Consider the following 23,827-nt stretch of genomic DNA (forward strand, 5'->3'; position numbering starts at 1 on the left):
GTGGATTCATCGTCATTTTTCTTTTTTCACCATGGAGCAATGGATTTTACTCATTTCTTTCCCTTTGGATTTGCTTTGTTGGCAGAGACTTTGGACACATTTTAATTTGGATTCTTTGGATTCTGATTTCATTTTGTTCTCATTTTGGAACATGCAGCATTTTATTTCTCATTACCATCATTGTGTGTTTTCATTTCATTCACGGCATTTTGTGTTGAATACATTTTTGTTTGATACTTCAATGTGTGGTATTCTCTGATTGGTTTCATGTATATCACAATGTGGGTTTTCACATTCACTGGCACCCATTGTGTGTGTGTGTGTGTGTGTGTGACGGACATGTGTTGGTGTACATACATGCCATTTGGGTTGTTTCATGTAATGGCCATTTCAATGTGGGGTTTATGTAATACTTGGTTGTTTCTTTGGGCAGGGGTGGTGTGCGGTGGGATTTGGGTGGCCATGAGGGCTATGATTGTGGATCATGATGACGTGTTGGGGGGGCAGGGGGGCATGAGTCAGGGCCTGCTGGCAGGTGCCTGTCACTGCTGGGTGGGTGGGGGTGCATGAGGACTTGTGTCGGTGCTCACTTGTGCATGGTGACATGTGGGCTGGCTGGGGGGCATGGCCAGGGTGGATGGGCTGCCTGCGGGGCATGGCCAGGGGTGCAGGGTAGTCCCCTGTGGTGTGGGCTTCCTGCAGGCGCTGGGGGAGAGGGCTCACCTGGGAGGAGACACACTGCCAATTCGCGTTGGGGCTCCCCAGGAATACATGTACCCGCTCGCCCAGCGAAATCGCGTGTGGAACTCCACGCACACCCCACAAATACATGTACCCCGCTCGCACAAGCCCTATCGCGTGTGATACTTCCTGCACACCCACAGAAATACACGTACCCGACTCGCACAAGCCCTATCGCGTGTGAACCTTCCAGCGCACCCCCAAAATACACGTACCCCTATCGCACAAGCCCTATCGCGTGTGAAACTTCCTGCGCACCGCCAAAATACACGTACCCTGCTCGCACAAGCCCTGTCGCGTGTGAAACTTCCTGCACACCCCCCAAAATACACGTACCCCGCTCTCACAAGGCCTATCGCGTGGGACACTTCCCACACCCCCCCAGAAATACACGTACCCCGCTCGCACAAGCCCTATCGCGTGTGAACCTTCCAGCGCACCCCCAAAATACACGTACCCCTATCGCACAAGCCCTATCGCGTGTGAAAATTCTCGCGCACCCCCAAAATACACGTACACCGCTCGCACAAGGCCTATCACATGTGACACTTTCCGCACACCCCCCAAAATACACGTACCATGCTTGCACAAGGCCGATCGCGTGGGACACTTCTGCACACCCGCCAAAATATACGTACCCCGCTTGCCCAAGCCCTATCCCGTGTGATAATTCCAGCGCACCCCAGAAATACACGTACCCCGCTCGCACAAGGCCTATCGCATGTGACACTTCCCGCACACCCCCCAAAATACACGTACCCCGCTCGCACAAGGCCTATCGCGTGTGATAATTCCAGCGCACCCTAGAAATACACGTTCCATGCTCGCGCAATTGCAGTTTAGCGGACCTGTAAGCTGCTCCAGGGTTAGCGCGGCCCTTTGCGCTGCATTGGGGACTTCAATGGCTTTTCCTTGCGCAAGGGGCGTTCTTGGGGGCGTAACTGGCGCTGCGGGATGTTCTCTGCGCCAGCGCTCATTATGGCTTGGGAATTCCATGAATACGCGGTGAGCCAGAATGCTGTTTAGCGCACATGGCTGGCGCACACTCCCTCTCTGCGCTGCTCACGTGCGCTGCCTCTGCGCTGAAATCTATGAATCACCACGTAAGTCTTCATCTTTGCTATCCACACTCTTTACAACCTTCCCAGATCTTCCCCAACTTCTACATACTGACAAGCTCTCCATGCACAATCGCTCTCGTTTCAAGTTATTTCTCCTACTCTACAAAGCTATAAATGGTCTTGCTCCTCTATACTTATCTGATTGTATCTGTTTTCTCACCATCTCATGCCCTCTAATCCTCCTCTGTACGCAACCTCGCCGTCCCAAACCCTCCCTGTGGCTCCTCTCGCTTCATCTCTTTCTCCCTATTCACCCCGCTCCACTGGGACCCACTGCCCATAACAATCAGAGCCAACCCAACTTTGGATCTCTTCAAAGCTCGATTTAAACCTCACTTACTTGCTAAAGAGGGAGCTGCCCCTGCGCTTTCCCCTTTCCTCCCTAAATGACCCCACCACTGCCTCCAGTTAGGCCTAATAATGTAATGTTGGATATTTAAATAGTTCTCCTCTTTAGTTTGAAGCACTTGCCCCCTTAGGTTGATGTTACCTCTGTTAGTACCTGTATATATATATATAATGTTTCTGTTTGTTTAATTTTGTCCCTGGGATATCTCATCTTTCTGCTATTGTACAGGCACGCTTCCTGGGAATACCTCCACCATCTGCAAATGTGTTATTGGAAGCCATTTCTGATCGAAATTGATGCCCCTAGTTTTTAAAGAAATACATGTACACATATGATATTGTCATGATTGCACAATACCGTGGGCCTGTTGGGTCCCGGCACACATTCCCCTGCACTGTTGCTTAGCGGTCTAGTTGTTACGCCTCAGCCATGTTCCTGATCACGTCTTCAGCCAGTGCCTATAGGGGAGCTGTGCATTGCAATGTTGTTGCAGGTAAGCTTCTGTCTTTGCCCCGTTCTGTTCAAACCTCCCGTTTTCCCAGCTCTTTTCTTCCTGTTCTTCTTGCCTCCTCACTGTCCCTTCTTTCTCTGTTCTGGGCTCTGTTTTCTTCAACTGCTGCTGGACACTGCACACCTACAGGGAGCGATTCTCCTTGTCTGATCTACTTTGATTTTCTGCTGCCTGCAAGTTTTTTCTTCACCCACAAGGGTTTCTCCCCAGGAAGATCCGGCAATCACCTGGGGTGGACCTGCCTGATCCATGGGGATACTGCAGGGCGTAGGCTGGCCTCCTACTGGCATAGGCCATTTTTCGTCTCCTCAAGGCAACGGCCTACAGAACGGGTAAGGAAATCATCCTTAAGGACCCAATTCCGATGTCATCCCTGACATATATTGAATAAGACAGTTTGCTTGCTTCCTGGATTCTGCAATTAAGGAAGGATGATCTCAGTACCTCACCCAGCGAAGACGCTCATCCACATCTTCTGCATGCAGTTTCAGGTAACTTGCTAGCAAATGTGGTAACCCATCTTTTTTCCAGAACTATTCCCTGTGCATATGTTGCCCATGAACAAATATTATGTTAGCAGAGATAAAGCAATTTTGAAAAGTGTTCTGACTGAAGGTTCTAAAAGATCATTTTGCATAAGAGAATCCTAAATGATGCTTTAACGGTCGGGACACACAAGGATAGATCGAAGTCTCAGATGTGAGTTTCTGCTTTTCCTTCACAGGGAGCATGAAGAAAAAGTAGCCCAAGAGTTGAAAGCAAAGAAACTACAAGAAGAACTGCTGAGGCAGCGAGAGGAAGATGAGATGAAGAAGAAATCAAAGAAAGGGAAGAAGGAATCTGCTAAAGAGGACAGCAGAAAAGCTCATATCGGAAGCAAACAGGTATTGAGAGAACTTAATGCGGTAGGGATGTTAGGAGTCACCTTTCAAATAAGGGCCAATTTACAATTGACCAGAAGCCATGATGTTCTATGGTACAGTGGGATGACAGGATAACATTTCCCAGCCAACGGTCTAGTGTATATGTGTAATGACAATGCGTTTAAAAGGAATTTATTCCTCCCATATTATCTTTTTATTAGTAAGTACGTACAGTACAAATTAGGCTTCCAACACACTAATCTTCACGAGAGATGTTATAAAGGAACTGTTGCATCCTTTGTGAGTGATAAGTGGAGGATAAGATGGAATGCACCTCCAGCATTCCCCCTATAATGGCCTCAATTTTATGTAATTTGATATGAGTACAAATGGATAACTTATCTGAAAATAATTAAGAGCTCCCAGAGCATGAAAATGGTAGCTAAGAGAAGCAAAGTGGACAGGGCGTTCATATCCATGTATTGACTTGAAGTATCACAAGCAGTCCACATTCCCTACCTCTCCACCCAAATCAGTCAGTTGCTCCAGTCCAACTTGTTTGAAGAATTGAATGCCAAAACAGAAAGCTAAATTGATTCACAACGTGAGAATGCCTCCTCTAAAAAGCTACATGGAAACTCCCAACTAAGGGTGTGGAATCACACCTTACCATGTGGTATTCAAACTTTCAACCCAGATGTCTTCTTTCAAGCTACCTCCACTCAATACGTTTTAATGATTCTGTTTTACTCTAATAATTGATTGCACCAACAAGGTGTTTGTAGTGCTACCCCTAGTAATTTCCTGCCGCAACCAACTATGCTCAGTGGATTCTTGTTGGAATGTAAGTTTCCATGCACTGATGACGCTAGAGCCATTCTCAGTTGGACAGTGATTTACTCTCCTTTATAAATTAGCCAGGTCATTGGCTATATACATTTGTAAGTAGGTATCAAGAATGCATCAGGTAATATTCACCAGTCTATCCATCCAGTCTTTGTCAGCTCTAACTGACTCTCATGGATCCTTAGTCACCTCACACGGTCTGTTTCATCATATCATTCATCATATCATTCCATCTTATCCTCCACTTATCACTCACAAAGGATGCAACAGTTCCTTTATAACATCTCTCGTGAAGATTTGGAGGGTAGCAAAAATAGGCAGAGATCAAGTGTCTACTTGTGGCTTTCAATGCACCTTACTTTATTTTTGTTTGCATCTCTGTTGCATGCCAGACTCTGGCAGTCCATCTCCTGTTTTTTCCTGTTATGCGGATCTTGGTTTTTCTTGCCAATAGCAGCATCTGACAGCAATACCTTGTCTACCTACAAATGCGTATTGCCCCCAATAGGTAAACTATGGCAGTGTCCCCATATGACATTGTTCTGCCCCCTCCCCAGGAGTCAAGGCTCTGCAGCGATCTCAATTTTAAAGCGTTTCAATGAATTCACAGTAATATAGCTCTCATGCAAGCCCAGCCTGGGTTCCCTCCCACAATTTCCCACAGAAAAATAGCCTGTCTAGACTTCCATCTGATGCACTTTAGAAGCCTCTGCTGCTTGCACCTCTGTCATCATCAATCTCCAACCAGAGCCAGCAGTGCCTACTTGTGCGCCCCATTGGTTTTGATCCAATTGGGTCTCTCCCTCTGCTTCTAGGGCTACCACACAGCAGAAGAGGCAGATGTCATCATCTGTGTGTCTATGCTACCCTGCAGGAACTGAGTTCTCAAACACCTTTTCTATTTCATCGGGAGAGTTGCACCATGATCAGGGACAGGCTCACCAGGGCTGTACCTGTGTCACTCTAAGACAATGATGCCACCTCCTTGGACCCGTGGAAGGGTAGGACGCCTCTGCATGCAATATTCTGGTCTTCTTGGAGTTTAGTCCATGTGGGGCTCACCCAGCAGACTACCAAGTGCCTCCACACACTGCCAGGCTACCACTGCTCCGCTTTATTATGCCCCAAACCTTGATTAGCTCCACTTACATGGTGAACATTTTGCATGATCTCAACCTTCATAGAATAGCATGCATGAATCTACTCCAGCCACTCCCTACCTTCTGGAACCATATGCCTCCCCAACCTTCAATTGATGGGAATATTAATTTAATGTTTCAAGTTAAACTCTCCAGTATTGAACCTTTCATGAATTCACATTATTTGAGTATTCCTGGTCATCATGTTGGGAGTCCTCTGTAATTATTTAACAGCAGTTAAAGTAAAAAGACGTCATCACATTGCATAACCTAACCACTTAATTTTGGGCCGCTTTCTTTTAGACCATTGAGGTGGGTATGCTCTAAAGCCCTACCCCCCGACCCCCTCACCCCAAGGCCTGCGACCCCAAAACCGTCCCAGGCACTGTTCAGATTTCATCTGCACATCTTGCTGATGGGAGTCATCGAGCAATGTTGTATTTTCACTTTTCATCAACTTCGCAGATTTTCAAATGTTTGGCTGAAAACAAAGTTACGAGAAAACCTTAATTTTTTTATATATCCTATTTTACTGGTATTTGTACTTTCCTGAAAAATGGGAATCCTAATTCTCTCATGGCCTCTCAACCAAGTGAGCTCCTCTGTTCAGTTTAATCATGAATTAGGCAGCTTCATTTTCTCAAAAATAGTCTTTGTGAAAAAGAAAAATGGAAAATGGAGTTCCATTCGGCACCTGAGATACTTGTACACATTCCTAAGTCATGCGTTCATGTTGTGGAGCATCATTCCTCTGCTGCAGGGAGGAGATTGCCCGTCATCCATAGTGGATGCATACTCCCATATAGCCATTCACATAACCACAGCAAATACTGCAGGTTTATGGTAGACTAGAAACATTTTCAATTGAATGTGCTGCACTTTGACTTCATATGCGCCTCATGCATATTCATGAAGTGCTTCGCACCAGTGGAAGCACACCTCGTGACGTCTGGAAGACTGGTTGGTGAGGGGCCCTCAGACAACAGAGCCAAGCATCCTTTCAGCAAGCAAGGTCACTATTGGCATCATTGTATGTTTTTGTCAACTCTGGGAATCCGGACATATGCGATTTCAGAAGTTGCCATTTCTGGGAGAACCTTTCAATAATACTTCTGTGACCTAGTCATCTCAACAGAGGGGAACTCTACCCTGGCTATATAATACTCCCTGATGTTTCATACTTATATGATGTTTCTAGGGACAGTCTCTTGATGCATTCCTATAAACCCTTCTGTAGATAGAGAATGCAAGGAATTCAGGAGCATTTTGCTCATACTGGGAGCAAATAACGATGAAAATGGCAAGATAAAACCCAACTAGATGACTCCTTCAGGAAGCCTCTACTCTGGTGCAATGAATGTGCCATTTTTGAGTGAGGAGCCCCAATTTGAGATGCAACATTGTATATAATGGTGGTTAAATACACCGCACTGGACTGCTACGGTGCACACCTCAACAACCATTAAGTTAATGGCCCTTCGGATGCATTGGAGCCACTGCTGCTCATCAATATACTGGAACTTTGAGGAGTGCAGTAGGAATTACACTCCTTCCTCCCCTTGGTCAGGTCAAAAGTAATCGGTATGCTCATGAAGAACACCACTACACTGTTCTACATCAGGGAGTACGATGGGACCCATTCACTATCTAGTCCAAAATTGTTCCAGAGTCTATGGGTGTGGGCACTACACTACCACATACTTCTTCTCTCGCAGCATCTCCCAGGCGTTCAGAAGGTCACTGTGTATTCCTTGGCAAGGCCCTTCATTAGCTGGCACGAGTGGGAATTAAACCAGACCCTCAAAAAAATTATTTTCCAGAGTTTGGGAATTGCTCACATGACCTCTTCAACTACTGCGCAGAACCGGAAATGCTGGTCCTATACAGGCAGGTGTGCAGAATGTGGCTTGCTGGGAGAAGCATTTTCAAGTCCATTTTCACAGTTATTTGCCTACATCTTTCAACCACTGCTCCTGATCCTGCCGGATTGCCATGATCCTTCAGTGCCAATCATGCCGGATGACTCTGATTTCATCTGCTTGGGCCATGTACGTACTGTTCTAATACCTTAACCATCGGTCAGATGAAGAGCCCATAGGTTCAGATCCCTGACAAGATCTCTTGCACTATAGCAACAGGCACATTTATCATCTCAAATCCATATAATTAAACGTGAACGTATGCTCCTAAATTAGCAGAATGTGGACATATAGACAGTTATGATAATCCCCAATGTGCTAGGGACTCTTCTAGTAACATAACCTATGCGTTGAAATAGAAAAGATTGTGCATCTGGTGCACGCACAATGACTTGCATCCATTCTCGATCCTCCAGCACCAACTCCTTCCCTAATTATTACATATGTCCAAGTGTGGCCTTAGTCAGAGTACATTTGTCTGCCATTCCCAGGTATGCTAGAACTCAAGGCTGTACATCTTTTATCAGAAGGTATTGTTAAAGGGTCTATTGCACACCTTCCCACCACTATGGAAAATCTCCCCTTCCTGGAAACTGAAAACTGTCCTGTTGAGGCTATTTGGTCAGCATTTTGAGCCCATGCATAGGACTTAAATGAATTCTGTCTCGAGGTGGAAATTGCCTGAACAAGAAGTGTTGGAGTGATTACAATATTTGTGGTGAATGAGCTGTAATTTAGAACCAAGGACTTTATGAAATCCACCAACTGTTTGCAGCTTTTTCAGCAGGAAATCAGTGTATGTCCATTTCCAAGAAAGGATTGATTAAATGTGTCGAAGCAAATCATCACCTTGTGTTAGGCAATGTTTGTATGCAGTACCCTCTGGGACCACTACACACAACTCAGACTACAGGTGTAAGCAAAACCAAACTTTGGTATAAATCTGTACCACACAGTTTTTGGTAGCGAGCTGAGCAGCCAGGCTTATCTCAAGAGAGAATGTGAGCTTGTAAGGGTGTTACACAAAGGTCTAAAATGACAATTATTCAGATATACACTTGTACTCAAGGTTTCTTGCTTGGTAAAACACTTATTAATTTATTACACAATAATTTATGAAGCATTCACTAAATGAGGCAACCAATATCACACACAAATTATACTACAGTACTGATTACTACGCAGTTGAGCTCCCTTGAAGTAGGAGCAAAATAGCATGGAAGTAGGATCAAAAAGGCATAACTTAATAAAACGAATATTACAGTTATTCTAAAACAGTGTAAATAGTTTGTGTTCACCAGAGGATTTGATTCAATGCAATAGGGAGGCCAAAGTCAATGGGCTAGTGTCTTGTATAAGTAAAAACGGTTTTGGTATTTAAAACGGAAAAATATTTGCCATGGTTCTTACAAGTAGTTCACGGAAGAAAGGTTTGTATGTCGGGTTACAAGTTGACTATGCCTGCAAGTTGCCAAAGTTGTTCACACTTTCGCAGTGAGAGGTAAGTTCTCTCGGTAGGGTTTTCGCAGTACCTTATATTGAAGAAAAAGATGCAGCTGAAGACTTCTGTTCCTGGCAGTTCCTGCAGATGTTGCTGTTCCTGAGCCTCAGTCGTGGGGACAAGAGGGAGGACGTCGGGGGAATCCTGCACTACACGGGGACTGGTCACAAAGCTGGCAAATTGGCAAATCTTTGTTTCCGGTTGATGTTCTTCAAGCACACAAGCTGGTGTCCTTCCCCCTGGTTAATCCTAACCAGTTCCGAGAATGGTATCCAGGTGGCTTACGAGTTGATTGGTCCTACCAACTCAAAGGAAGAAGTCATCCTTGAAAGGGCTTCTCTGTCGAGGTGAACTTGGTGATTTGGACCTGCAGCAGGGCTCCACCAGGCAAACCAATGGTCCACTAGTTTCAGCAGCTGTCCTCTTCCAGCTCGTCTTCGGTTCTTTCGTTCCAGTGGTCGACTCTGCTTTCCAGTCCAAGAGACTTGCCTTTTAAACAGTTTTCCCCTATTAATTCCAGCCTAGCTGCCACTCACCCAGCAGGGTGGCTGTCCTTGCTGGACCGTCAGCCAGCCAATCACGCCAGAGTGCATTTGGGTCTCCTAGGAGACTAAGCACTGGGAGTTTCTGGCACCTCCCTCACTTCCTGCCCACCCCAGACAATCGGGCGCCAGAGGCGGTCTTCCTTCCTGAAGCCCGCCAAAGGCGTAGGAACAAAGGGACCAAACCTAGGTTGTCGCACAGAGACAAACTCTAGAAGGACTTTTCCAAAAAGAAATGGCGAAAAAAGAAGACCAGGACCTGTTTAAACAAAGGTGCCTCAGACGCCATCTTGAAAAACATGGCTCCTGTGATTTTTAGCTACCGGTGTTCGCGGTCGGGAAAAATCATGGTAGTTTGTTGTAAAACCACTGCCACCAGTGAAGGCAAGCGTCCCCAAACAGCACAATCCTCCCCGCAATGAGAGACAATGAAGGACTCTCCCAAAATGGGAATAAGGCCAAGACAGAGTGCGGGTGAGCGTAAATGGGAGTTTATCAATCAGAATAGGGCATGCAAAGGACTCTGCAAACTCCGAGAGCGCTCTGTCTGACAATAGCAAAGACAGGCGTATATATTTACAAAAAAACGTCATAAGAACCTACACACTATAGGGGGCACAAGTTCATGGGGATTGGGTGGCGACGACTAACTATAGGTGCTGCTGTGATGTGGTTGGCTTTGGCTGGAAGACGTCACTGGGCAGCCTCGTGGGTTGGGCTGGGCCTGGCAGGGTGGCGGAGTTCATCCAGGCGGTGTTGTGGGGCCATCGCGGCCAGTGGCAGAGATGAATGTCTTCTCCTGACTTATTAGCCCTAGGCCATGCACACCGCAGTCATTCAGGCATTTTTAGTATTATCTTCTTTAGTAAATCTTACAATAGGTTATACAACAGGTTAATGCAACACAGGAGGAATGCACCTTGTGAGGGGACTGGAGGCAATACGTCAGGGCATGGTTACCAGTGTCCTGTTGACCGGGGCCATAGGTCGAGGGGCTAAGCTTCAGGGCCTGGCACGGGCGGTACATGTCTTTCTGCCTTGTTAGAAGTTGTTATGGATGTTCCGCTGTGTGTTGTCAAAGTGTTGGGTGTCTTGATTGCACAGGGCCATAAGTCTGAGATGGTCCGGTGGGTTGTGAGGTTTACGAGGGGGCGCGTGTGTTCAGGCAGAGGTTTACTGCTGTGTTGTAAATAATGCATGTGGCAGGTGGTGGCCTTGGGTGCTACAGAGGGGGTTACAAATCTTTGAAGCGACTCCAGTCTGGTTGGGGGAGGTAACGCAGCGCGGCGCGGTCTCTGCTCTCATGCCTTGGCAGCCGTCGTAGGGTGGGAGGGGGAATGGCCTTGCATGTATTTCACAAAGGTATCTCCCTCGTGTGTTGCCGATTTAGGTAGAGACATCATAAACATTTGAACACTCTATAATACTTATTCGGAACATTACAAAACATGCATTTAAACTTTGCTGGATGTGTCTTGATTATACCCAGTCTGAGTACCTTATTCATACATTATGTTTTAACAAGTACAGTATTTAGTTATATGCATATATATTTGCAGTAAGTGAGGTAGAGTTAGGATTGGTGGAGAACATAGAAAGTAACCCGCCGCTTGTTCGTGACGGTGGTGGCGCATGTGGGGCCTAGACATGCACACATGACATGTGCCTTCTCGTGCATTCTTCACATGGGCCCTTTGTATGGTTACATTCGTTTTCTTGTGTCCTCTAGCAGCATTAGTTCAGTTATGGCGCGAGCCCATGGGGTGTAAGTTTTCCATTCATACACGTAACAAACAGATTCCTGGTGCGTTCCGTTATTATTAGTACCCAACTGCAATGGTATATGCTCATCATCGCTTATATCATGGGAGCATGATCTCTTGTAATTATACATCTTACAGGTTTTTGTGATATAAGGGATTTTATGGAAGAAAAGCATCCTTTGCAAGTAGTCTCAACATTAATATACAAAGATTGTCTGTCATCTAACGACCATTTTACTGTTCTTTTCATTTGCCTAGGCCTGCTGGCCGGGTCATGCTGGGAGCGATGATACACTGCGGGAGGTGAACTGTTACAATGTTAGTGTATTACACTAGCTCATGTCCGTCTTGTTCGTGGGAACGTGCTCGCAGCGGATCTGCCAGGGTGCTGCGGCAACAAGGATGACTGAAACCCTCCAAGGGTGGGGGCCGCGCTACAGTGCGCTGAGCTCACACCATCTTTACCAGACAAAATGGTTTCTTAGGCCTAGCTAAATTTGAATACATGTGGGCAATTAATACATGCGGGCAATGTCTCCAGTGGGTGAACCCTCCACCACCTGGGCCCGGGTGGCATGAGGGGACGCCCAAGAGAGCCATAGTCCTCACCTGGGGAGAAAGCGCAGACGAGGGGGGTCTTCTTGGACCAGTCCTCCCCTACACCAGCCATTTTGATAGGAAAGGGTAGCATTTGACTGCTACATTAGTTTCTAGACATAGGGGATACTAGATAACCCCTCAAGCACTCTATTGTAAGATAGTGTGTGCTGGGTCTAGGAATTTAAAAAGACTAGCACAGTCAATTTAACTTTACATTCTCTGGGAAACAGTAGTTTATCCGAGAGAAGGTATTTAAACCTTGGGACAGCCTAAAAGGCTTCCCTGTGTCAGTGCACTGAGGGTGCTGTGTGACACACATGAAAAGATGATGCCTATGTAGTTATCTAAACCCCCATAATCAAAGAACACAAGAGTTAAAACACACACCAAAATACATGAGAAAGTGGGAAAAAAGGCTCTCACACTCTCCAGGTAAATAATCAAGTCCTCAACATCCAGCAAAGTTGCTGGGGGTCTTTAAGGTGAAGGGAATTGGCACATTTATGAGAATTCTTCCCAACACCTTGTGTCACAAGAAGTCAAATTGGCCACTGAGAGTGGCAGTTGGTGAAAAGTCAATAAGAGCAGTGATTTTTATGTCTGCAACAATGGTGGGACTCCTCCTCCAAGACATTTTAAGCATGACTAAATGGGTAATACTGCATTGCGGATCTTCACCAGGCTTGAACGCCTAGCCTATTCTCAACTTTCAACCTTCATCTCTAACCACTCTCTCCTTCTTCCCTCCCTCTCAATCTGGCTTTTGCCCTAAACACTCCACTGAATCTGCTCTTACCGGTGTACTTGACTCCATCCTTACCGCTCGCTATGCTAAGCAATCCTCTATCCTCATCCTCCTTGACCTCTCTGCTGCTTTTGATACTGTCGATCACCCCTTACTTCTTAATACTCTTTCCTCTTTTGGCTTCCAGGGCTCAGTCCTTAACTGTTTCTCCTCTTACCTTTCACACCGCTCATTCGCTTTCTCTTGGGGCGAATGTACCTCCTCCACCTTCCCTCTGGATTACGGCGTTCCCAAAGGCTCTGTCCTCTGACCCTTCTTGTTCTCTCTCTATACTTCACTTTTCGTTCCTCTCATCTCATCATTATTTATTTTTCACCATTTCTACGCTGTTGATACTCAGCTTTTCCTCTCCTTTTCTTACTTCTCTCCTGACCTACATCTAAATCTCTCCTCATGCCTCACCTCCATTAAAAATTCGATTTCCTCTTACTATCTCTCTTAATACCTCTCTCTTAATACTGACAAGACTGAGGTCTTATTCTTCCTTTCTAACACTATTCCTCCTCCCTCTCCCCTTCCCTCTATTCATTTTCCCCCTTCTAATCATCCGATTTCCCCTCATGCCCGGAATCTAGGAATCTACTTTGAATCATCCCTGTCCTTTACTCACCATATTTCCCTTACGTCACCCTCTTGTCGCTACCACCTCTTCAATATCCGTTAAGTCCGTTCTTCTCTCACCTTCCATGCTACCAAGCTCTTAATCTCCTCCCTTATCTTTTCTCGCCTTTTCTACTGTTCTTCTCTCTTTTTCAGTCTCCCTGCCTCTCATCTTGCCCCCCTTAAATCCCTCTACCACCCGTACCCTCTGTCTTCTCTCTCTCTCCATGATTCCATCTCCAACTCACTTTTCAAACTTGGCTGGCTTCCTTTTCCGTTCCCAACTTAAATTTCACTTCCTTTGTCTTGTCTTTAAATCTCTTCATGACCTTGCCCCTCCTTGCCTCTCATTCTATACCCCCTCTCGCTCCCTTCATTCTGCTGATCTCTTCTTACTTTCCACCCCACCACCACCTTGCGCTTACTCTCGTTTCTGCCCCTTTCAGTTCCTTGTCCCCCTACATTGGAACTCCCTTCCTGTCACTATCCGCTCCACTTCCACCTATTCCTCCTTCCGTTCCTCCTTGAAAGCACTCCTTCTCCACTCCCCTCCCCTCCATTCTTCCTCCTGAAATGCAAATTATTCCACATGTTGTTTTTCTGGTTTGTTTGTCTCATATATACTGTTATTGCTTCTATGTTACATGTTTAATGTTCCCGTGTTGTTAAACTGTAAAGCGCTTTGGATTAAAGAATAAACAATAAAATACAAATACAAATGTTCAAGCACAAACAGAACCCAGGGTTGGATAAGAAGTGCTGTAAATGTAGGAATTGATATTTCTTTTGAATCTATTCAAAGCCACAAGCCTATGACAAATCCAATTCTGGAGAAAAAATGTGTTACATACCTGTAACTTTACAACGTTGGTATCTTTCTTGTGACCCCCCCGGTTCCCCATATTGGGGCTTATAAATCAACTCGGGCATGTTGTACTTATAGAATGTAATAATGTCCTTTGGTTGTGGAGACTAAACCCTGCCCACATTGTTGGCTAATAGGCAATTATCCTGAAATGAGGTTGGTAGGCTGTGCAATGTGATGTTCTTTTGGTTTTAACTATTGTTTAGATGATTAATGGGGAATATTGAAAGCATGTCGATCTTAGAAAGACACCAATGCTGGAGGACTGCAGCTACTGCTAAGTAACTTGTTTCTTACCTTGCTTGCCTTGCAACTGATGTTAATAAGACCAGAGCTAAAGTAATTATAACCAAGTATCCATTGCTCTTTTTTTTTTCTCCTGATGTTAGTCTGTCAACATAGGTGGACTGAAACCAGAGTTCAGGATCGACTCCTCACAAGAGAGAAGAGGTTCTGCATTTGAACGTTCAACATCTGCTTCAATCGATGTAGAAGATCTCAGCAAAAGGAGGAAGAGCCGTGATATCAGGGTCAATCTTCTAGATTTAATTCAGGCATCTGTCCCACCTGCATTGATTCTGCCACATGAAGAGTCAGAGAAGGATATCTTGAGTGACAGTGAGAAGCTGCTGGTGCAGAGATTTAAGAGCTATGATTCGGCACAGAAAGAGATCACGAACATTCTGACCTTTTGGGACAGGGTCCAAGGAGTCGTATATCACCAACCTACTCCAGATGATATCCTGCAAGATGTAAATGAGTTAATTCCTGAGCGCCAGGCGACTTCAGTCAAGAGAGGTCGGAAAGACAGGGAGAGGGAAAAACTTGAACGGCAAGAAAAGGAGCGGGCTGAGAAGGAACGACTGGAAAAGGAAAAGGCTGAAATTGAGCGTGCAGACAAGCAGAGGGCAATCGAAGGTCAAATGGCAAAAAATCGTGGGGGTGAAAAATCTAGTTTGGTAGAACAAGATGGAAAGCCTGAACTAGGTGTGCCACATGTTCTTCTTCTGGTGTCTAACATTGAAGAGTCAATTCAAGAAAAACTTTTGGAGAGTGGCAAGCTGCCATCATTGGATAAGGTATTTTTTCATTTTACATTTTTTCAATAATCTGTTTATTGATTTAACACCAGAAACAAAGTGACAAGCACAATCTTTGTCATGTGGATAACAGTGCAGTATTTGTAAAGAAAGCAGTATTGAAAGGTTGTCTGAGACAGTACTCTCAATTCAATTGCATACTCTAATACCAAAAATGGAGTAACAGTCTACAGAAGTCTGGGCTACATGTGTACTTCACAAATATAAATATTATATAAATGCTAGTGTGCAGTGTGGGGATCTCCAGTAGTTAAGAGGCTACAGCATTAACTTCTATCATTGGGCAGGGGACATCAACAGAACTGGCATTCACATTTGGAAGCAAATACTTATGATACAGAGGCCAGAGATACAGAGGCCAGATATCTGAAGGTTTAGATGTAAAAAGTCAAGGTTTTATGGTAGGCCTCTTCCGGATCCCAGCAATATGTAAGGTTCTTGAGTCATCTTTCACTTTAGGGCGAGGGGGCCTCTCACCCAGGCTCTTGCACCAGAAGTCAGGGCCAAACAAAATATTATGCCAGCAAGTCTCCAGGTGTGGACTGCAATATCGCTGGTAAAATCAATCTGGTTGCAACCCCCCCCTCCTAATCCCCCAGCCCCTGAAATCTCTCAGGTCAAAACTTTAAAATAAGTGGGCATTGCCAGGCCAGATGGAAAACCCAGCATCATCCCGTCTATCGTCCCCTAACATGAGGGGAAAAACATGTGCAGCAAATTGGGTAGTATGTTTGAGGAGTCTATTTGAAATACAGTAGTTTGAACTGATAATGAAATGAGATATATTTGGTTTGCAAGCAAATACATTTCCTAAAATAAACAAAAAGTTTAGGGAAGAGATCTCCACATGGGCACAAATGAAGTTTTCCCATAGTTTTGAGGGCTAGCCCCACACATTGATTTTGACTTTAGCTATGATAACCAGTGGTATTAGAGAGAGGAGAAATGAAGCTCCACCCCCAAAATGATTGCTAATCTTTCAATCTCCTACATGCATTTTCAACCTATGTCAATCTCCCCCGTGTACAGGAATGTTCACATCCATGTCTACAGCAAAGGCCAAGGTCATCCACCATCCAGGCTGCAGACGCCCAAGTAGCCCTGAACCGGTCTTGGACCTGCACCCAGGGGGAGGCCGGTTATCAAAACAGCAGTGGAGGAAGATCAACACAGACAGATTGGTGCTGGAGACTCTTCAGCAGGGGCACACTTTGGAATTTTCAAATGGGTGTCCCTGCATTTCTCCTGTAGCATGTCAAGAACATGGCCCAACTACCACAGGAGATTAAGGCCATGCTGGGAGAAGGGGCAATAGACCCGTTCCTTCGGTGCCTCCAGGGCTCGTAGTGTACTTGGATACTTTCTGGTAAATAAGAAGTCAGCAGGGTAGCAACCGATCCTAGATTTAAGACACCTAAACCAAGTGCCTAAAGTCCCAAAAAGTTCAGGATAATCACGTTGCAGCACATGCTCCACCAGCTGGAGGCAGGGGATTTTCTGGCAACTCTTGACCTGGAGGATGCCTACTTCCACATCCTCATTCATCACAAGCACCGGATGTTCCTGCCTTTTGTCATCCAGGGGCAGCACTACCAGTTCAAGGCCCAGCCTTTCAACCTCAAATCGTCACCAATGGTATTCACAAAATGCTTGGCCCTGGAAGTGGCGCACCTGGGCTGCAAGGGCATACACGTCTATCCTTATCTGGACGGACTCATTTGGTCACGCTCCCACACACTGGCGTCCCAGCACACAGCGGAGACCATACCCCTTCTGACTTTACTCAGATTCTCCATCAATTATCTGAAGTCCTGTGTGGTGCCATCACGCAATGCTCTGATCGTGGGTGCCTGTCTCCACACAGTCTCATGTCTAGTGACCCCCTCAGTGGAGAGAGTGAATGCCATCCTAGTGAAGGTTCGGAGGCTGTCTGAAGTGTCCATCGCAACAGTCCGGTCCATAAAATCCCCGTTGGACATGATGTCCTCCTGCATCCACCTGGTCCCCTTTTGCAGGCTCCAGATGCCACCTCTGCAGGAATTGCTAGACGCCAGGTGGCAATAGGTCACAGGCACTTGGACAGACAATATCACCCTCAATCGGGCATTCTTGCAAGCTCTGCAGTGGTGGTCGGTGCATCCACATCTTACTCCAGGCGCTCCTGTTCAGATTCACCCCCCCCCGTACCAGGCTACAGTCACCATGGATTCTTCCCTAGAGAGTTGGGGAGACCACACAGGACAGTCTCATGCCAGAGGCCTCTGGCTCCTGGGGGAGAAGTACTTTCACATAAACATCCTGGAGCTCTGGGCGGTCTTCTGGGTCTTCTAGTCGCTCCAGCATCAGCTACAGGGGAAGGTGGTGCAGATCTTCACGGACAACAACACCCCCATGTTTTATATCTGGAAGCAGGGCAAGATATGCTCCACTGCTCTCTCCCTGGAAGCCCAGTACCTGTGGCACTGGGCCATTCTTCAGGACATGTTCCTCGTCCCTTTTCAGCTGGCAGGCACCAAGAACACCATTGCAGACTCTCTCAGCAAGGAGCTGAGGTCCTGCCACAAGTGGCATCCTCAACAGATGCAGGAGTCTCATCTCTTCAGCAGGTGGGGTCCTCCCCAGATCAACCTTTTCGTGACAGCTGGCAACTCCAAGTGCTCAAAGTTTTCCATCAGATATCCTCAGCCGAGGAGTTTGGGGGATGCCTTCTCATTCCTGTGGGATAGGCTCTTCCTGTACTCTAGGTTCATCGGACTGCCATATACTGGTACGCACGGGCACCGTGCAAGCTCTCCCTGTGATCGCATAGGCTTGTCAAGGAGTTCCTCAAGGGTCTCTTCAGGACTTTTCTGCCGGCAAAGACTCCTGCCCTGGCTTGGAAACTGAACCTGCTTTTGACTAAGCTCATGGGGCTCCATTTGAACCGCTGCATTGTGCCCCTCTGAAGTTTCTTTATTGGAAGGCTGCTTTCCTGGTGGTGATCTCCTCGGCCATGCGAGTCGGGGAGATCCAGGCCCTCTCCTGCAAGTAGCCGTACTTGACCTTCCACACTACAAAGATGGTGCTGCGGATTCATCCCACCTTTATGCCAAAGATTCCTCCGGCTTTTCAGCTCAACAAGCCTTTGGTTCTGCCAGTTTTCGTCCCGAACCATTCTATGCCTGCTGAAAGGGCGTTGCATTCACTGGACGTTGCTCGTGCCCTAAAATTCTAAGTGAAACGCACAAACTATTTTCAGAAGACATCTCAGCTGTTTTTCATTTTTGGACCGGTCGGGCAAGCCCTGTCTAAGGCTTCCATATCCAGGTGGCTCTTTGGCTATATCATGCGCTGTCATCGTCTGGCCAACAGACAACTGCGGGGTGGCTGAGAACCTACTCCACCAGAGCCATTGCAGCAATTACAACATTTCTCTCTGCTGTTCCCCTGCTCGACATCTGCAGGGCTAGTATGTGATGGTCTACCCACACCTTCACAAGATTCTACTGTGTCGACAGGGATTCCAGTGATGAGTCCCGGGTCAGCCAAGCAGTGCTATGCAACCCGTTTGTTTGAGTTGAGTCTCTTCCAGGGGTAAGTGTATTGCTTCTGATGAGCCTTGCCACTTCCCACGGTTGTGTATATGTGCTCCTGTGTAATGCTATTGATTAGCATGGGAATCGATGCAAGACCCCATGCGGGAGAAGGTTTAAGTTACTTACCTGTAACTCTTGTTCTCCAGCATGGGTCTTGAATGGATTCACATGCAAACCCTCCCTCCTTCCCCTCTAGGGCTGTTCTTGGTTCATACTGTCACTTTACATGTGCTACCAAATCTGAATATGGCCACCAGGGGTGGAGCTTAGGCAGGCGAGTATCATTGGCTGGGGCAGTATGACCCAAAGGACAATGCTCGGCTATAAAGGAGACAAGCAATTTTCAGTCTACCGAGGATTCCAAGCCTGACGGGGAATATTCATGAGCCTGTGAATTCATGCAAGACCCAAGATTTACAGTTAAGTAACAGCAACCTGAACAACACTTACTGGCTATTTCAGTACCCGACACAAAGTGAGCATTGCATCGCAATTGTTCTCCCCCATTGCAGTGACACTGTCTTCCCCCCTCTATTCCTGCCTGGTTTGTCTTTCTGCCATTGCTATTCCTGGTTTCCTTGCTGCCTTCTCTCCTGCTTTGTTCCCTTGGCTCTCCTTGCTCCGCTCCTTCCTTCTTTGCTCTTTGCTGTCCGGCCATACCTGGACATGATTTCATCTAGAGCCTTCATTTCAGGAATTCCTCCTACTGATCTGAATACTGTCTGGACTTTCTTCACCACTGCTTGCAGGTTTTTTACCTGTAAGGGTTTTTCCCTGTTTCACTTGGCTCCACGTCCCCAGGTCACAGCCTAAACACCTGTTTCTAGTACAGGGTTGTGGTGGCTGCCCAGGGGACTGGAAGTCGCTCACATCTCCAGGCGTCGTTACCAAGTGGGAAGGTAAGATCTTGACGGTTGAGATAATCTGCATTGCTGACATAATACTGCATTGTCGTGCATGTCTTAGTCCTGTGGGTTGGTGGCTGTTGTGTGTGGGGTGAGAAGCCAGGTGCTGCATGTACAGGGCCTTGACAGGGCATGCATTGATCATTTGTGGTAATGTCACTCCCCTTTCACAAAGCATTTCACCGAGTGCTGCAAGATCAGTTTGTGTGATTGCACTTGTACTCGCCCAGTATCTATGTCGGTTATCCTCTGTTGCTCTCCATGTATGCAGGCAGTGTGCTGTTCCTCAGGACCATAGCATTGTGTGTGGAACCAGGGAAGCGGGCACTGCAGTGTGTGATCATGAGGTCAGCATCACAGGTGACCTGGCCATTCATGGTGTGATACTAATTCCTGTTGCAGTATACCTCTTTGTATGCCTGGGGGAGTGACCATGCCACATGGTGGCAGTCCAGAGCAGCAATTACGTTGGGCAGGTGGGCTGCTGCTTAGAAACATGCCTTAGTTGCATTAATATGTGCCAAGTTGGTGGGCAGGGAGATGCATTGGTAGGCATGGCGCAGGAGTGCTTCCAGTACATGATAATGTGGCATGGGACATGCCATGCAGCATGCCCACAATGTGCTTGTAGGTGCCAGATGCAAGGAAATGTAGGACTGATAGAAGCTTCAGCAGCGAGGTTAAGGCAGTTCTGATGTTGATCTAGCTCTGTAGCTCGTCATGGATCAGGAAGAGTAGCTCTACAATGGTCTCCCTGTTCAGCCGGTACAGGGTAATCAGCTGGATGTCAGTTAATGTCCAGGGTGATTGATTTGATTTTTGTATTAATATCGTGCATAACCAATGGAACCAAGCAATGAAATTGCATCTGGGCGCAGATGATTTAATAATACAGAGCAGGAAACCAGAATCATTGTGGACAGTTATTCAAACAGAAAGGTCTTCAGCTTTTTCCTAAATTTGCCCAAAGTTTCAATTGTTCAGAGATCAAGTGGCAGGGAATCCAGGCACGGGACCTGCGCAAGAAAAATGTTAATCGCACTAGGAAACCAACCTTGATGTTGAGATCGCCAAAATTTGTTGTCCTGAAGACTGTAGGCGATGGTCTAGGTAGTAAGGAACAATCTTTGAGGAAAGATATAAAGCAGAAGTTCCTCTGAGGCACTTAAAGACCAGGCAAAGAACCTTAAACAGAACTCTTGGCTGTACCGGTAGCCAGTGAAGATTTCCACTGAACTGTGAAATGGGTGACCGTCTCAGCAGGGAGTAGACCAGCCTGACGGCTGCATTTTGACCAACCTGCAGACTCTGGGTCTGGCCTTTTGGAATACCCATTACCAGGGCATTTCAATAATCTAGTCCGGAGTTTACCAGTGCACTAACTCTCAAAGGACGATCTTTATCTAGAACCAGTGGCAACAGAAGTTTCAGCAGTTTATGGTGGTAATACACAGATTTTACAATTTTGCTAACCTGTAAATTACAGCCTAGATTAATCTGCCAGGTACAACCAAGGTTCTTAGCCTGTATGCAAAAGATACTGGCAGGGCGTTATGCTGCAAGATTTTATTCAATGTTGTCTTAGATCCAAATAATATGATCTCTGTTTTAGCTGGGTTCATTTGAAGCTTATTGGCCAGCATCCAACTTTTAATTGTCCAGCACTCTGTCCATTGCCTCCAATGTTTCTGTTAGCCGACCATAGATCTGCGTATCGTCTGCATAGGAGTGATAATGCAGGTCGAACTCCAAGAAAATGTCCAGCATGGGACGGATGTAAATGTTGAATAACAATGGAGAAAGGGAGGAGCCCTGGGGCACTCCACATTTCACTGGCATAGAGTCAGAGCTAAATAGACCCAGTTTGACTTGCTGGGTTCAATTAGTCAGAAAGGATGTGAACCATTTCAATGAGTCATTGGACACTTAAGCCACTGTAGCTAGTCTAGAGATAAGAATCTCAAAATCTACTGTATCGAAGGCTGCCGATAGGTCCTGCATGACAAGCATGCTGGCAATCACCCTCATCGGCAGCCTTCAAAATGTCATCCCAGATTGATACCAGTTCCGTCTCGGTCCCATGTCCTGGCCTGAATCCTGATTGGTACGTATCCAATATCCCCTTATCCTCCAAAAAATCTTGCAATTGCACTGTGAAGATTTTTTCCAAGATCTTAGATGGCCAGGGTAGACCTGCAATGGGTTGATAACTGGAAAATACTTTGTGATCAAGTGTATTCTTTTTTCAGAAGTGGAGTAAAATAGGATTTGTTTAGCTCCTTTGGAAAAATACCCTGAGTTAGTGAGGCATTTAGAACAGATAAGAGTGGCCCACTAAGGGCTGCTACATGCCTCTTAGCTAGATATGCGGGGATGGGGTCTGATTGGTAGGCTTTAGTTTAGCGATGAGATTAAAAATTGTTTCCTGGTCCACAGGTCTAAGGGTAAATCTAGAACCTATAAGATCATCACTGGTAATCATTTTTTCATTTGTCATGGTCATTTGCTGGGTTATGGATTGGAGGTCAAATTCATTCCTGATCTGATCGATTTTGTCAGTGAGTAAAATATTTAATTTGTTTGCCTGGGAGAAAAATGGAGAGAGATGTGGAATTGTACTAGAAGGAGATACAACTTTTTTTTAATGGTTGTAAATAACACTTTTGGCCTATTCTGTGAGAGATCAATCTGTTTTTGGAGACACTACGCTTTAGCTAAGACAATAGACTTCTTGCAGGCTTTTAATGCTGTTTTTCCCTCCAGAAGGTGTACAGATGGTCTAGTCCTTAACCATAACTTTTCTTTATGATGGTACTGTTAGGGAGAATAAAGATTTTCCATAATAACTTACTAGAAAGTCTTACTTCTATTAAAGACACAGAGGCAATCATTATACTTCTCTTTCTTTAATTCACCAATAAAGAAAAAGCTCAGCAGCAAGATATTTTGTGCACCCAAATGTGCCATGAGTAATGTGCATAAAAACAGGTGCACTAAATATAATAGACACAGTAAAACATAACATATAACCAAGGGTCTCTGAAGGAACTCCATTTCCCAGGGGACTTTGCTTGAGTTCATTTAGAGGCCACCAACATGTGACCTAGTTCTCCAATAGTTGTTCAGATCCCCTCCAAAAACAGTCCTAAACATGATGCAACTTCCTCTTTCGAGGCTGCGAACTTGACTGTCCGTAGTAGAAAGTAACTGCAGCCAACTCGTAAAAGAAAATTGTGTCGGGCTGTTGATCAGACGGACTTGTCTGCAGGCGCTGTCAAAAAAGAAAAAGGGTAAATTACTTCATGTATATGACAACCCTAGATCCCTTATTAGGGTGGAAGAGAAATTTCATTAGGTTATTCTGGTAGAATACATATAAGTTCCAAATCATTAATATTCATATTAAAGCCTTTAATCAACATCAAGTGATACGCTGTTATTTATCGCCGGGTGGGATAATGCTCGCCTCTGTGACTTTAATAGAATTAAGACTTTCTAGTAAGTTATTATGGAAAATCTTTATTCTATGTCAAGACCGGAGGCTCCCATTATGCTTGTTTAAAGCTTACTTACCACAATGGATGCCGGCTGATCTACCGGTTTCAGGTAGAACTGTTTGAATACTGATTCGCTTGCCCAATCTGCCCATCCTCATGATGTCTTCTAGGCGCACTCCCGCCTGAAAGGCTTTGGAGCCATGGCTCCTCTAACGGAGTGGGCTCCGAAGTGTTGGGTATCAATCCCTGCTTGAGTTAGTCCACCGTGCTAAAGTCGGCGCTGAAACTGCTTTTTGCGGTTTATGTAGAGCTATCAGTAGCTGCCCGTTAGGGGAGGTCCTGAGTGAAGCTGTCTTTTCTTTGTAGACTTTCAAGCATTTAACCAAGCAGAGCTTGGGTTGGTCTCTAAAGGCAGGATGAGAAATCACTCTGGAATTGCATTTCGCTCTCCTATGAATATGAAATACGATGCCGTCAGGAGAGAAAACCCTGCCTGCTAAATCGAGAGCTCTGACGTCAAACTCTCCTGTAGGAGACCAAGCAGAGTAGGATAGTAAGTTTGCCGGATAGGGCCATACGTGATAG

The 23,827-nt window shown here is 45.9% G+C and overlaps 1 protein-coding gene across 1 annotated transcript in view; it reads left to right on the forward strand.

Annotated features, from left to right (window-relative positions):
• Positions 1-23,827, forward strand: part of HYDIN (HYDIN axonemal central pair apparatus protein) — a 3,273,799-nt gene that overhangs the window by 2,034,253 nt on the left and 1,215,719 nt on the right. The window contains exons 45-46 of the mRNA XM_069654775.1: positions 3,447-3,606; positions 14,555-15,244. Of these exons, the coding sequence (XP_069510876.1) occupies positions 3,447-3,606; positions 14,555-15,244 (850 nt within the window). The remainder of the gene's footprint in view (positions 1-3,446; positions 3,607-14,554; positions 15,245-23,827) is intronic.

Source organism: Ambystoma mexicanum, chromosome 1p, assembly GCF_040938575.1.
Source record: "Ambystoma mexicanum isolate Mex_15411 chromosome 1p, UKY_AmexF1_1, whole genome shotgun sequence".
In the NCBI taxonomy this organism is placed as follows: domain Eukaryota; kingdom Metazoa; phylum Chordata; class Amphibia; order Caudata; family Ambystomatidae; genus Ambystoma; species Ambystoma mexicanum.